The sequence below is a fragment of the Grammomys surdaster genome, unplaced genomic scaffold, assembly GCF_004785775.1.
Source record: "Grammomys surdaster isolate TR1022 unplaced genomic scaffold, NIH_TR_1.0 125818, whole genome shotgun sequence".
NCBI classification, from domain to species: Eukaryota; Metazoa; Chordata; class Mammalia; order Rodentia; family Muridae; genus Grammomys; species Grammomys surdaster.
The window spans coordinates 395,170-408,586 of NW_021620648.1; the positions used below are offsets into that span (position 1 = coordinate 395,170).

Sequence of the window (13,417 nt, forward strand, 5' to 3'; positions counted from 1 at the left end):
ACTTCAGGATAGTGGTGATGCCCATTGCCCGAGAGTTTGCTCCAGACCTGGTCCTGGTGTCTGCCGGGTTTGATGCTGCCGAAGGTCATCCAGCCCCGCTGGGTGGCTACCACGTTTCTGCCAAATGTAAGGAGGGCCTCGGCTGTGGGGGAGTTGTGGGGACTAAGAACCAGGCTGTGTGGGGGACAGGAACACACTGCCAAAACTAAAGGGGCAGGAGGCAGTGGCCTCGGTCCAGGGCTACGTGTAAGGTCTTGAGTAGGCCGACAGGCTAGCACAGCCTTACAGCACACACATGCTTCTCAAGGTCAGTCCAGATCTCATAGGTCAGACCCCTGGAGACTTAGGTCTACCAGATGGAAGTCCAGTTGTAGAAGCCAGGTTTCCAGACTGGGCTTCGGAGGGAGGAAGTTAGAAGATCAGTTTTCTCAGAACAGATCTGTGGGTTCAGTCCACTATGCCCCAGGGTCTGGGGACAAAGTAGTTGTGGCCCAGTTAGAGAGACGTGGCCTGGCGGTGATGCTGGGATCCAAGTCTCAGCCCTGACATCTACTAGCTGTGGGACCTTGAGTATAAGACCCTTAGCTTCTCAAAACAGAATGAAGCGTATGAATGGGTTTCACATGGGGATCTAGTCTTTAAGACACTGTCTATCAAGAAAGATGCAAGCAGGAAAATGGCAGAGGCAAGACATGGGTCTGCCTCTCCTCCAGCCCCCGCCGCTCTCTCTCGCCTCAACCATGTAGGTTTTGGGTACATGACACAGCAGCTGATGAACTTGGCAGGAGGTGCAGTGGTGTTGGCCTTAGAGGGCGGCCATGACCTCACAGCCATCTGTGATGCCTCGGAGGCCTGTGTGGCAGCTCTTCTGGGCAACAAGGTAAGCCCCCTGTCCCCCAGCTAGCTTAGCTATATCTCTACAGTGCAGGTGAGCCTGGCTCTCACAGTTGTGGGACAAACATGGTAGATAACATGGGAAGGGCTAGGGATGGGACTGTCCTTTTTTGGTAACGTTTGGTAGGTGGCACAGTGGGAGTTCCCCCCCCCCAGGTCAGGTCTAGGGCCAGTGTCTTCTGTTGTCACAGAGTGAGCCAACAGCTCATGCCTGTTTGTGAAAGCTGAATCTGGGGTGCCTGACGAAATGTTTCTGTAGGTGGATCCCCTTTCAGAAGAAAGCTGGAAACAGAAACCCAACCTCAATGCCATCCGCTCTCTGGAAGCTGTGGTCAGGGTGCACAGTGAGTTTTTCCCTGGGGGAATTGCTGGGTCCAAACTTGGGAGAGCATCAAGGGCCCACCTTCCTGGGGACAAGGGTCTCAGAGATTCCAGTGCCAGCCAGGTCAGATGCACACTGACAGTCTCGAACAGGATCCCCAGGTACCACCACCTCAGGAGTAATGGTGGGCATCCCCCCATTATTGGGTAACTTAGCCCTCCTGCTGGACCCACCGTGGACCAAACAGTGGCTTCCTGTGGCAAGGACTGGCTTTCCATCTCTGGCTATAGTCTTGGGTCAGGGGGCCAACAGCAACACTCAGGCCTTGTTTGCCAAAAAAGCTTAACCTCTTCAGTGCTGGTCACAGGGACTGGAAAGCTGTGTGAAGGGCATACCTGGGTCTCAGAATATAACCACTCCAAAGAGCCCACATTTGGAAAACATGTTAAAGATTGGGTTTCAGCTAGGTTAAAGCTAAACACTGTTCTGTGTTAAAACACTTTCTGTGAAGGCCCAGAGTTTCTGCTGGGATACAATGGCTAAGATTCCTCATAGTCAGGGCTTGGCTGGGGAACCAGACAGAAAGCCACAGATGGAGCTGACCATGGAACCTCCTGTGAGCCAAGTTCTGCACTGAGCTGGTCCATGTCTACCATTGTGTCAAAATAGCATGATGATGAGTGTCCCGTGAGCCAGAGGTGGCTGTGCAGAGCACCTGTAGGGATGCTTGCCCCTTCTCTGTGCCCTGATTTTCTTACCTATTACCCCTCCCCCACTTCAGTATTGAACCGGGGTCTCTATAGGCATTCACTCTACTGCTGGACTACAGCCTCAGGTCTTTAGTTATTTGGTTTTGTTTGATACTGGGTCTCAGTATGTAGCCCAGGCTGCCTTCCATCTTGTGATCCTCCTGCCTCAGCTTCTGCCTGCTGGAATCGCAGGCATTTATTAGCATGCCTGGCTCCTGGGGATAGGCCAGGCAGTGTGGAAGCCACATGAGGGACCCTATGCTCTAGGAAGCTAAGCCAAGATGTAGGGACAAATGACCCTCCTGGTGCTTTTGGGATCCACACGCTTTTTATTAGTTATTTTGGGGATTTTTGGAGACAGGGATTCTCTGTAGTCCTTGCTGTCCTGGAACTCACTTTGTAGACCATGGCCTTGAACTCAGTGATCCAACTTCCTCAGCCTCCTGAGTGCTGGGATTAAACACGTGTGCCACCATACCTTATTTTATTTACTTTTCTATGCAGATGAGTATTTTGTCTGCATGTATGTCCATGCATCATGTGTGTGCCATACCCTTATCGGCCAGAAGAGGGCATCAGATCCCTTGAACCAAAGTTTGATGTGGTTGTGAGCTACCAAGTAGGTGCTGAGAGTCAAACCCAGGTCCTCTGGAAGAGTAACCAGTGCTCTTAACTGCTCATCCGTCTCTCCAGCCCTCTAGAGTGAAATTTTAGCCAAGGAGGATGGGAAAGGATCTTAGTTATCTGTGGAGATGGCCTCAGAGCCATATTGAGTCTGCTCTGTTGCCCAGGGCTGTAGGGTAGCGATGAGTTGGGAGAGGGTGTTTTGCTGAGAGGTGAGGGTAGGAGGTAGCCACTATTCTTGGGCTTTGGGCCTGAGTCCCCAAGCCTTGGTATTGGTCTAGGATATAACTCAGCTTGTCTTCCCCAACTGACCCAGCTTCTTGTCCTAGGGAAGTACTGGGGCTGCATGCAGCACCTGGCCTCCTCTCCAGACTCCTGGCTATCCAGAGTGCCAGGAGCGGATGCAGAAGTGGAAGCCGTGACCGCACTGGCATCCCTTTCCGTGGGCATCCTGACTGAAGACAGGTAACGCCAGATCCCCAGCCCGAGGCCCACAGCCTTCTCATCTCCTCGGATTCTCTCATCTTGAGGACCTCAGACTCTCATGTAGCTAATCTCTCGGGCCTTTAAAGCAGAACTATGAGGGTAACCCCACTAAGGCCCGCCCACAGACCTGTGGCCCTCCCATATCCCATCCTTGTCCCACTCTCAGGCCCTCGGAACAGCTGATGGAAGAGGAAGAGCCCATGAATCTCTAGGGTTTCGGAACAGATCACCCTTCAGACGTGACTTTCCTCATCTCGGTTGTCAGCCCTGGTCCTGGGTCTTCAGAGAGCCTCTGGGCAGGTAGTCAGATCCAGAGCACAGCCTACCCTGACAGCTATTCCCAAGGAACTTGAGAAGACCAACGGGGTCTGGGATGGGGACCAGGGAGGACTCTGAGAGGAGGCAGGCTGGGCACTAGGGCCCAGCTGGGCTCTTCTAGAACAGATAAGGCCTTCTGGTATCCAGGCCCCTGGCTGTGACCTCCATCCATCAGGACTGCACAAAGAGGGACTGGCTCAAGCGGGCCCTTCCATAACCACTATTCTTAATTTGGCCTCAGCTGGGGTGGCCTTTCCCAGGTTCTGAAGGGCTAGAGGAGTGTGGGGAGCCAAGGGTCCCCTATTCCCGAGTACAGGAGAGTTTCCTCTCGCCAGCTTCCTCAGATGCCTTTCTGGTAGCACTGGGCTCTGAGAGCCATTCTGAGCTGCTCTCTCCCTGTGAGTAGTCACCTGCACCCATCAGTCACTGTCCCACCAAAGGCCACGCTATGTGGACCATCTCAGTGCCCTGGTGCAGCAGACAGGTGCTCTCTGAGTCCTGTGTCTCCTAACCCAATGGTGCCAAACCTTCATCTCCCTTCAGAAGCACAACAGAATCCCAGGGATGCCTGGTCACTGCCCCCAGTATGAGCCTTCTGTTTCTGGGGTCCCCTCGCCCCTCAGCTCTGACTGCTGCCCCACATGGACTAGCTTGGCTGAGGGGAACAAGGTGGGAGAATAGACAGACATGAGGGAGGGGAGGCCACCCCGGAAGTCTTCGAGGCTTTTGAGGTCTAGGCCTGGGACCAAGAAAGAGTATTTGTGTGTATGTGTGTGTATGAGTGTGTGTAAGAGTGTGTATGTGAGTGTGTGTGTGTGTCTTCCCCCAGCCCCACCGTACCATGTGTATGTATGCATGTTTTTGTAAAAAAGAAAAAAATGAAAAAAAAAATCTGAACAACATATGTTTTATTTGCTTTAAAGTCCTTGGGAGAACACCTCCTAGATGTTGGTGGGACATCGTTAGTGGGGTGGGTTTGCACCCAGCATCCTTCGATGGGCTGGGGAAAAGGGACAAGTCTGGGCCTAACTCAGACCCTCTAGTCCTTTATCCTTCCATGGCTACTGCATGCAGGAAGAAACCACTCCAAATCTCTGCTCACCAACCCAGGTGAAAAAGGAGATGGCCCCGGCCTGAGCCTTACACTGTGGGCTTGTGGGATTTGGGAACAAGATCTCAGATTCAATTTGCCATGACTTCATGATAGGTCATGAAGCAGACACACCTGGGCGTAAGTCCTAGCCCGGAGGTCAGTAAAGTCTTTGCCTCCTGTATCAGTAGGGGCTTCTTCCAGTAGAAGGCCCTAGAAGTAGACATGGCTCCTTGTTCCTCCCTGCTCTGCAGTGCCATGATGTTTTGAGCATACGCTGTAAAGGACGGGTGAGGCAAAACAGGCCAGGACAAGTGTACCCAGCGTGAGAGGGAGGTGCTAGCTCCTGCCTTTCTGGTTCTGAATATGCTCACCCTGGTCACCATGTACCTTGGAGCCCCAAGAGTCCCTTTCCCGTCTAACTTGGCTTAGGGTGCGGGGATAACCAAGAGGGACCAGAGGTGGGAGAGGAGCTGCCCAGAAGCCCCAAACTTAGGGAGATGATCAGATAGCTAGAACCCCCATCTTGCCCACTCCTGTCCCCTCTCAAGACCCCACCCACCCACAAAGAAACACCCCGAGGCTGGTTAAAATGGCCGATGTATTTCCGCTGAAGTGCCCATGACACAGGTAAGGCAGAGAGCTGGGGCCAGTGCCCATGTGGAAAAGCAGACGTGCAAAATGGTAACCTACCAGAGAAGGATACATGTAGCAGACCCTGCACTCCCTCTCAGCTTAGGTAAGGCCTTGGGCCCTGTGTCTACACAGAAGAGTTCCTTCAGGAGAGAGAGAAGGTGAAAGGTCAAAGTTGGGGTCTGGTGCAGGGAGAAAGACCTCAAGGGTCAAGGTGGTCTTGGGCAGTGAGGGGCAGGTGAGGTGCAAGGCTGGAGCCTCAGTACAGATGGGGAGGTCCCACTTGCCCCCACCAGGTTGCCCCCGATCCCAAAGCCCTTCTAGGTGCAGGGGTGTGTTTTCTGTGGTCCTCAAGTCTAGACTCATCTGAGGAGTCCTGCTCTGGTGTATGTGGTCATGTGTACACGTGCGACACACGGGAATGGTTGGCTGGTGCTAGCACCCTCGTGGGAAACAAACTCTGGATGGGAAGGTAGGAGGGATGGACGCTGGATTCTGTCCAACTGTGCTGCTCAGGGGAAGAGCCAGCTGTCACTTCCCTAAGGACCGATGAATGTAGCTACCCGCCCTTTGAGGACAATAGGGTGGGGGACCTGGGATGGACGTCTGTACTAAAGAATCCCCACTTGACCAGACCTTTGATGTCTCCCACACAGTTTCAGTGAAGTCTGGGTAGCAAGGAAGCCTGTCCCAGCCCCTGCCACTAGCCATGGTTTCAATCTTACCCATTGAATTCATTGTCATGGCCCTTCTTACAAAGATCCCTCAGAGTGCTAAGAAAATAGATCCATTTGGAAAGGTCTAAGCTGCCCTCTAGCTGGGCTAATGGGCAGATTGGCAGTACCCCTTTATCAGCTCCATGTTTTCCCCCCAAAAGGGGTCCAGACAGATTTTTGGGAAACTGAACTGGCCCATATACTCCACGCCATGGTTCTGGAGTCCCCAGGGATTGGGGTGAGCTCCCTTGATGACTCAGAAGCTGAGTCCAGATCCCGAGGCCCTCCCCCAGGCTGTAGTGACCTCATTCCCTGGGCTAGAAATCACTAAGGATGCTGATGTCAGCGAAGTCAGCCCGGTAGCGGTGGGCGTAGAGGCTGAGGAGGAAGGCCCACTTGAAGGAGATGAAGCTCCAGACACAGGAGAGGTAGTAGCTGTTGGGGTCTTTGAGACCTGCAAGGGAAAGAGCCAGACGGTAACCTGAGGGATCTGCTCACAACACCACAGCCAGGACCCTATTCCCACTCCACATCCTCCCAGCCTCCTGACCTCCGAATCAATGCTACCGAAAGGTGGGCGTGTGGTGCGGGTTTAGAGTAACACTGCATGTTTGGTCACAGAGCTGGGGTCATGAAAAGAAGTCAGAGTTGGCCAGCAGGTCTGCACCGCCCACTGTGCTTCTGTGGCACACACACACCTTCATCCCATAGGGGACAGCCTCTGATATTTCTTACCACCACCACCAGGGGGTGCTGCCCTCCTGAAGCTAGGCAGAGATGAAAGGACCCCAGCAACTGAGTGTTGGGGGTCCCCACCACTTCATACCAGACTCGAACCCTCCTACCCCTGAGATGGGGGCTCTCTTTTCCCGTTTTAACAATAAGGATCTCCCCCGGTAGGGGAAGAGGTCAAGCAATCCTTGCAGTCCCTAGAAGAGCCAGGGTACACTATCAAGTTGCTAGCTACTCCCAGACCCCCTCCCTTCCTCCTTTCCCCGACGGTCCTCACTCTGGTGCTGAGTGATGGCCAATGCCAGGAAGGTGCAGAAGGCAGAAACGGAGACTGCGGAGAAGAGAGCACCCACGAAGAAGAAGCCCCGCAGCCCTCTGAGCCAGGTCCTCCAGTAATCCTGCATGTACATCACGTGAGTCACCAAGACCCACAGGGCCAGGACACCTGCGGGGACAGACTCAGTCAGCAAGACCCAGGCACCTGCCTGCCATGTCACCTGGCATCTAGCCCAGTGGTGCCCACCTAGGGCCCTTGAGGTCTACTGGGCTAGATCTACCCGCATGATGACACCAGAACTGGCCCTCATGACTATGACGTGATACCTGGGAAATGTGACATTACCACTTGAACACGGGGGCGGTGAGACTCCAGCTGCCTTCCAGAACGCTGGGCATTAAAGAGACATGGAAAACAAAACCACCCTCTACTCTGTCATTTCTATTTTCACTATCTCCTTCTCCTTCTTTCTCTTCCTCCCCCCACCTCTCCTCCCCAACTCCTTCTTCTTTGGGAGAAACAGGGTCTTTCTTTGTTTTGTTTTCCCAGACGGGATTTCTCTGTGTAGCCCTGGCTGTCCCGGAACTTGCTCTATAGACCAGGCTGGCCTCAAAATTGTAGATGCACCTGCCTCTGCCTCCTGAGTGCTGGGATTAAAGGTGTGCACCACCACTGCACACATCTTGAAAATACTATGGTAGCCAGGTGGCAGTGACTCACACACCTTTAATCCCAGCACTCGGGAGGCAAAGGAGGGTGGATCTCTGAATTCGAGGCCAGCCTAGTCTACAGAGCAAGTCAGGACTACACAGAGAAACCCTATCTCCAAAAAAACAAAAACTAACAAAACCAAACAATGTTAAATATTTCTTCTAAATGCCTAAAAGAGTGTCAGTTTTAGCTTCTAATGTCCATAGATAGCATCCCCCTAAATAGAATTTGTTTGGAGTTTCACTCTGAGAACTTTACATAGAGACTTCCTGATGCCTATCTGAAGTTATAGAAGTATTGAAGAAGGCCTTCTCCCACACTCCTCCTCTGTCTGCTCCCCAGGGACCACACCTCTGGGCCCTGGAGCCTGCAGCTGAGCTCACCAGGACTCTTCTCAACTGTACCAGACTTGCAAAAAAAAAAAAAAAAAAAAAAAAAAAAGGAAGCCCTGTCATGAGGTCCCCCAGGGCTACCCACCACTCAAGTGGCCTACTTGCTTTGGGCGAGGCCGCCTACCAGTGTGTGACAAAGGGCAGCCTAAGATCCCAGACCCTTCTGGGCATGCCCTCTGGGCCCAGTGGGCACTTCTCCTAGGATGCCAGCTGCTCTCAGTCCATGACAACAGAATACAGTGCAACCCTCCGTGCCAGGCAGTGCCTGCTGGTGCAGTTCAAAGAATAAAACAAATGCCAATTCCATTGGCAAGGCCTTGGAGCAGGGCTGTGGGGCCAAGCAAAGGAAGGAGGAGAGAAGAGAGGCAGCGACCCTCTCAGTACAGCCGTGGGTTGCAGGCAGGCCCCTTAGGCTCCTGCATCCAGAAGGGGAGAGCCTTTTCAGATCATTAGAGGCGTAGCACAAGTGCTGTGACCTCTCAAACGGAGAGACAGACATCCATCTGGCTGTGAAGGAGGGTGCAGCAGGGATAGAGGGAAGCAAAGGGACCCTCTGACTGCCACCAGGCATCTTATTTCTTAGGCTGGGAAATGAGCACAGACATTTGTGAAATCTGCTCCGACCTCTTCTAGGCTAGGAGGCACGGAGTGCAGGTGGCAAGTCACCAGCTTAATTGTCTCAATGCGACAAAACCAAACCAGGGATAATAGAAACCAGGAAACTTAGGGCCAGGGCACCGTTTTGTCCTTGGTGCTGCCAATTGTGAAAAAGAGTGAACCTGAGGTCCTGCCAGTCTGGATAAGCAGGGAAACCTGGGCTTCTTCCTGTGCGGGTGTGAGCCCACCCACCCACATACCTACACTGCTTTCCCTGCCTGCTAGTCCGACACCTCCCATCACCATCCTTTCAGTTCAGTCCGAACTGGCCCTCAACCTTCCTCCTTGGGATGGGTCCCCATTACCCTAGAGCTCTGGGTGGTGGAAAACAAACATGCCTCCATCTGTCTTGTCAGGAAGCCACAGCGGGCCAGAGGAAGCCAGAACCCTAATCCCCGCATTACCCTCCATGATCTGGATTTTACTCCAGCAACCTCCACAGAAGTCTCCCTGTCCCTCCTCAAGTTTTTGCCTGCAGGGAGTTGGTTGGTTTCTCTCCTTATGGGGTGCTGAAGATTGAACCCAGGGCTCTGCACTTGGGGACCCACTTTACCGTGAGCTCTACCCCTGAGCACGTGGGCTTTTGTCATTTCATTTCAGGGGACAGTCTAGTTCTTGTCCTCTTTCCTCACGCAGGAGGTGCAATAAGTGAGTTCTAAGATCCTTTCCCATTTAAAAGATTCTGGAATCCAGCTTAGGAGGGAAAAGGAGGCCAGAGCAGCTTCTCTGTGGCTAAGCAGTTGCAGGGACAGAAAATGCCAAACTAGGAAGTGTAAAGACCACCACTAGGAAGTCATCTCATACCACCAGCACAACCCAGGGGGCCCCCAAACCCTCACCTCCACATACGCCCAGAAGTACTGAGAGCAGGAAGAGAAGAGGGTGGCTCAGGTGGCCCTGAACCCACCTCCAGCCCTGTACTCAGGCCTCCTCCAGGGCAACATGCTCCAGCTGGAGGCCTCATCCCACCCTGGCTGTCCCTGGAGAGCTCCACAAGTGGTCACCAAGGAAGTGTCCCTCAGTGGTTCCCTTCTATACTCTGTGGGAAGCAACTGTACCCTGCCTTTCTCTGTTCCCTTTCCTGGGATACTCAAGGGCTCCAGGATGCCCGGTCTATACAACTTGGAGGAGTATGGACAAGTCCCCGGCCCCGACTGGCTGTGGGAGTAAGCTAGATCTCATCCTGGCTCCTCTCTACCTCCTCCCAGGCTAGAGCTGCCTAGGCTCTGGGTTCATAGGCCTGGGTAGGGAAAGCACTTCCAGCTGTTAGGCTGGATGAGAAGCTAGGAGGTGCCCAAGGGGAGCCTATGGAGTAAATACAGGCATTGGCTATACCACTCTGAGGACACACCCCAGGCCTGCTGCTCTGCCCGGAGGACAAAGGAGACCCAGGGTACCAGAGTGCCTCTCCATCAAAGCTCAATTGTGAAGAACACAGAGATGTTTGGATGTGGGGGGACAGGTACTTTTGATGGTTTTCTAGACACAGAGCACGCATGTTACCTAGGGCTCCTATTGCAGAGCCAGGGTGGGTGGGGTGGGGGGGAGGGGTCCGATGAAGCCTCTCCAACAAACCCACACTTTTTTAGGACACTGCCTTTTTGCAAAGTCACTTCCTCCCAGATTCCTGCCAGGATAAGAGTGGGTCCCCACCCCCAAATGCTCATACATATCCTGTTCCAGAAGCCAGCATGTCCAACAGCCACAGTTGACCAACACGGGCAAACCCCACTAGGATGGTCCCTGTGACTCAGCAATTTCTGGGCTGCAAAACGCTGAGTCAGAAGTGGAGTGCTTGCAAGTCAGAAAACCTGCTGACATTCCAACCCAAAAGAGGAAGGAGGGTGACTGCCATGGACCCCCTGTCGCAACCCATGCTGGGTCGTCAGGAAAGAGTGCCCACCAGCCACTTCCACCAAGCAGTTTTGGCTCCTCACAAACACCTCGGGTTGCCAATATCCAGGCAACCTGGGAGATGTGTGTCCCTACCCCAGCTAATTGCGTCCACCTGCCTGTCTCTGAAGGCAGCTTCATGGCCAGCCTGCCTCGGGTCAGGCAAGGGCATCAAGGAAGGAACAAGTGGAGAACGGGTCAGAGGGAGGCCCTGTGGCTGCCGGGAGTGGGGACTGGAACCCTTCCTCTGCTCTTTGTTGTTATGAGACAGGGTTTGTCTGTGTAGCCCTGGCTGTCCTGGAACTCAGAGATCCACCTGCCTCAGCCTCCCTCGTGTATCACCGGCTCCTGGCAATAAGCAATCAGACACACAGCTTGAGAGAGTGGACAGTAGCACCCAGCAACGCACGCCCAATGGGAAGTCAGTGGCATCTCAGTCAGAGGCATCTACGTCTCCCAGCAGGCCCTGTCGTGACTCCCACGGCACCTCCCACGTCACCTCCCACGTCACCTCCCACGGCTCCTCCCACGGCTCCTCCCACCGGCCTGACTCTGAACACAGTCAGCTGATGCCAGCAAAGCCCTTCCTCCATCCTGCAAGCAGAGAGCTTATCTCAAGCCTCAGCATCCAGCCGTGGGCCAAAGACAGTGCCTTCCAAACGCAGAAGCAGCAGGGCCAATAGGAAGTGTGGAGGAGGTCAGTACAGGGGAAAGGTTCTGTGCACAACAGGCTGGGGTGCTGGCTGTCCCAGGAGGGTCAGGAGTCCACAGGTGGTCCACCCACACAGGCTCGAGACCTCCCAGCCAGAGCACCAAACCCAACCTTCATGGTGACCTCAGTCCCTTGCTTGGCACGCCTTAAGTTTAGAAGCCCGTGCATGCCCTCTGATAAGGCAGAAACCCCACCTCCGGCTCCCGTTCCGCCTCAGGAAGAACTCAGTGCATTCAGAGGCAACGAGTGAATTTGTTTTGTTGTCGTTTTAGTTTTTTGAGACAAGATTTCTCGGTGTAGCCTGGGCTGTCCCAGAATCCACTCTGTAAACTAGGCCGCCCTTGAACTCAGAGCTCCATCTGCCTCTGCCTCCCGAGTGCTGGGATTAAAGGTGTGCACCGCCGCTCCCCCGACATGAATGAATTATTTCGAGTTATTGATAGACCTTTGGTCAAGGATTTTAGTCATGGAATTTAAGTCGTTGTATCTTAACATGTTTTCTTTACACATACTTTGGCCATACATATTACTTCATGTGGCTGTCGTAGTGTAGGGTTAGTTTTCCCAGTAGGACTTTCAATGCCATTAGTATGCTAACCTGAATCCTGAGTTCTAGGGATGGAAATCGGGTCGGCCAGGCTTTCGAGGCTGAGCCTTCTTGGGGGCTCATGATATGGCTGTTGCAACCCTGGACAAATTATTTATTTACCCTAAGCCTCGATCGATTTTTCTAGCTGCAAAATGGGCACAGTAATGTTACTTCAGAAGATTAAGGAGTAGATGAAAGAAGGAGAGTAGATTGTTTAGCACAGCAAAAAAAAAAAAAAAAAAAGGATTAAATTATGCTAATAAGTCCAAATAATATATTTGGCCTTCACATGGAGAGATTAAACGGCGTGACCAAAATTCCACATTAGATACAGAGCACTGCTGGGCCTTTGGCACCTCCTCGTCCCTCAGGGATTAGCAGATTCCCACTGGTTCCGACCAGAGCAGATGGACACGGGTGTAAAGGGAATGTCCAGTAACACGGGGTCCACAGCACAGTCCTGGTCTCGGCCGAGGGCCTCTGGGGCTGAAAGGGAGCTGCCTGATGGGTTTTCCCACGAACCCCACTTATTATAAGAGATGCGGTAATCCTGCACAAACAGTGTGTTGCGGGAGCGAGGGTGGCCAGGGCATGGGCGCGCAGAGGACGCTCTAGTGGCCATGGGGTGGAGGGTAGATTCACAGGGTGCCGGGAGGCGACAGCCCCGGAGCCGCAGGGCTGTAAGAACCACAGGGGCGGGCTGTGGGCACCCTAGGTCCCGTCTTGTTCAGAAGGCACCAGGTCCCAGAGGCCCGGGCACTGCCCAAGAACCCGGGCCTGCGCTGTCTCTGATCTCTCTGGAGTAAACAAGGCTCCAGCCCCCGGGGCAGCGCCACCCCAGACGCTGCGCGCAGCCCGCCCCGATCGCCCCGCGCCACCCCCGGGATACCTGCGAGACCCCCCATCGCCGCAGTCCCCGGTTGTCGGTAGACCACCGTCCAGACGAAGAAGATGGAGAAGCCGGCCACCGAGCTGAAGCCGGAGTAGGCGGCGCGGAGGCCGAGCTGCAGCCGGGACGGGGCCATGGGGCAGCGGAGGAGCAGCGCCGCCGAGTCACAGGTGCAGGGCCCGAGCTGGAGCCCAAGCCCCAGCCCCAGCCCGAGCCCGAGCCAGAGCCGCTGCCGCCCGGCGCTCCGCCCCCAGCCCGCCCCCGGTGCCGCCGGCACAGCGCCCTCCCCGGCCGGAGGCCGCTCCCGACACCGCGGCTTGGCAAAGGCCGGCGACCCCTGGTGGAAGGGCAAGGTCCCAGGCTCATCCCCAGACTGCCACCTATCTAGCGTGTCCTTGGCTGGCCCGAGATAGCTACAATGATCACTTAAAAAAATATTTTATATATGTGAGTACACTGTCGCTGTCTTCAGACACACCAGAAGAGGGATCGGATCCTATTATATATGGTTATGAGCCGACATGTGATTGCTGGGAATTGAACTCAGGACCTCTAGAAGAGCAATCAGTGCTCTTAACACCTGAGCCATCTCTCCAGCCCTAACGACCACTTTTTAATTTTTAAAATACTTCTGAATTTTTTGAGATGCGGTCTCTCCACGTAGCATAGGCTGTCTTAGAAATCAGAGCCCCTCCTGCCTCTGCCTCCTGTGTTCTGGGATTAAATTTTGAAT

The 13,417-nt window shown here is 53.9% G+C and overlaps 2 protein-coding genes across 6 annotated transcripts in view; one reads left to right on the plus strand and one right to left on the minus strand.

Annotated features, from left to right (window-relative positions):
* Hdac7 (histone deacetylase 7) overlaps positions 1–4,312 on the plus strand; it is a 38,195-nt gene extending 33,883 nt beyond the window's left edge. For 4 of the 5 annotated variants that reach the window (XM_028789382.1, XM_028789378.1, XM_028789379.1 and 1 more), the window contains 5 exons: positions 8–126; positions 747–880; positions 1,154–1,238; positions 2,919–3,054; positions 3,242–4,312. In XM_028789382.1, coding sequence (XP_028645215.1) covers positions 8–126; positions 747–880; positions 1,154–1,238; positions 2,919–3,054; positions 3,242–3,287 — 520 coding nt within the window. In that variant the 3' untranslated portion in view covers positions 3,288–4,312. The remainder of the gene's footprint in view (positions 1–7; positions 127–746; positions 881–1,153; positions 1,239–2,918; positions 3,055–3,241) is intronic. The other variant, XM_028789383.1, reaches the window with a different exon arrangement.
* On the minus strand, positions 4,285–12,862 carry Slc48a1 (solute carrier family 48 member 1). Its single transcript, XM_028789384.1, has 3 exons — positions 12,685–12,862; positions 6,842–7,009; positions 4,285–6,286 (listed from the first exon to the last, which is right to left on the minus strand). The coding sequence occupies exons 1-3, from the start codon at positions 12,818–12,820 to the stop codon at positions 6,150–6,152; spliced, it is 441 nt and encodes a 146-aa protein (XP_028645217.1). The 5' UTR covers positions 12,821–12,862; the 3' UTR covers positions 4,285–6,149.
* Positions 12,863–13,417: the final 555 nt, after the last annotated feature.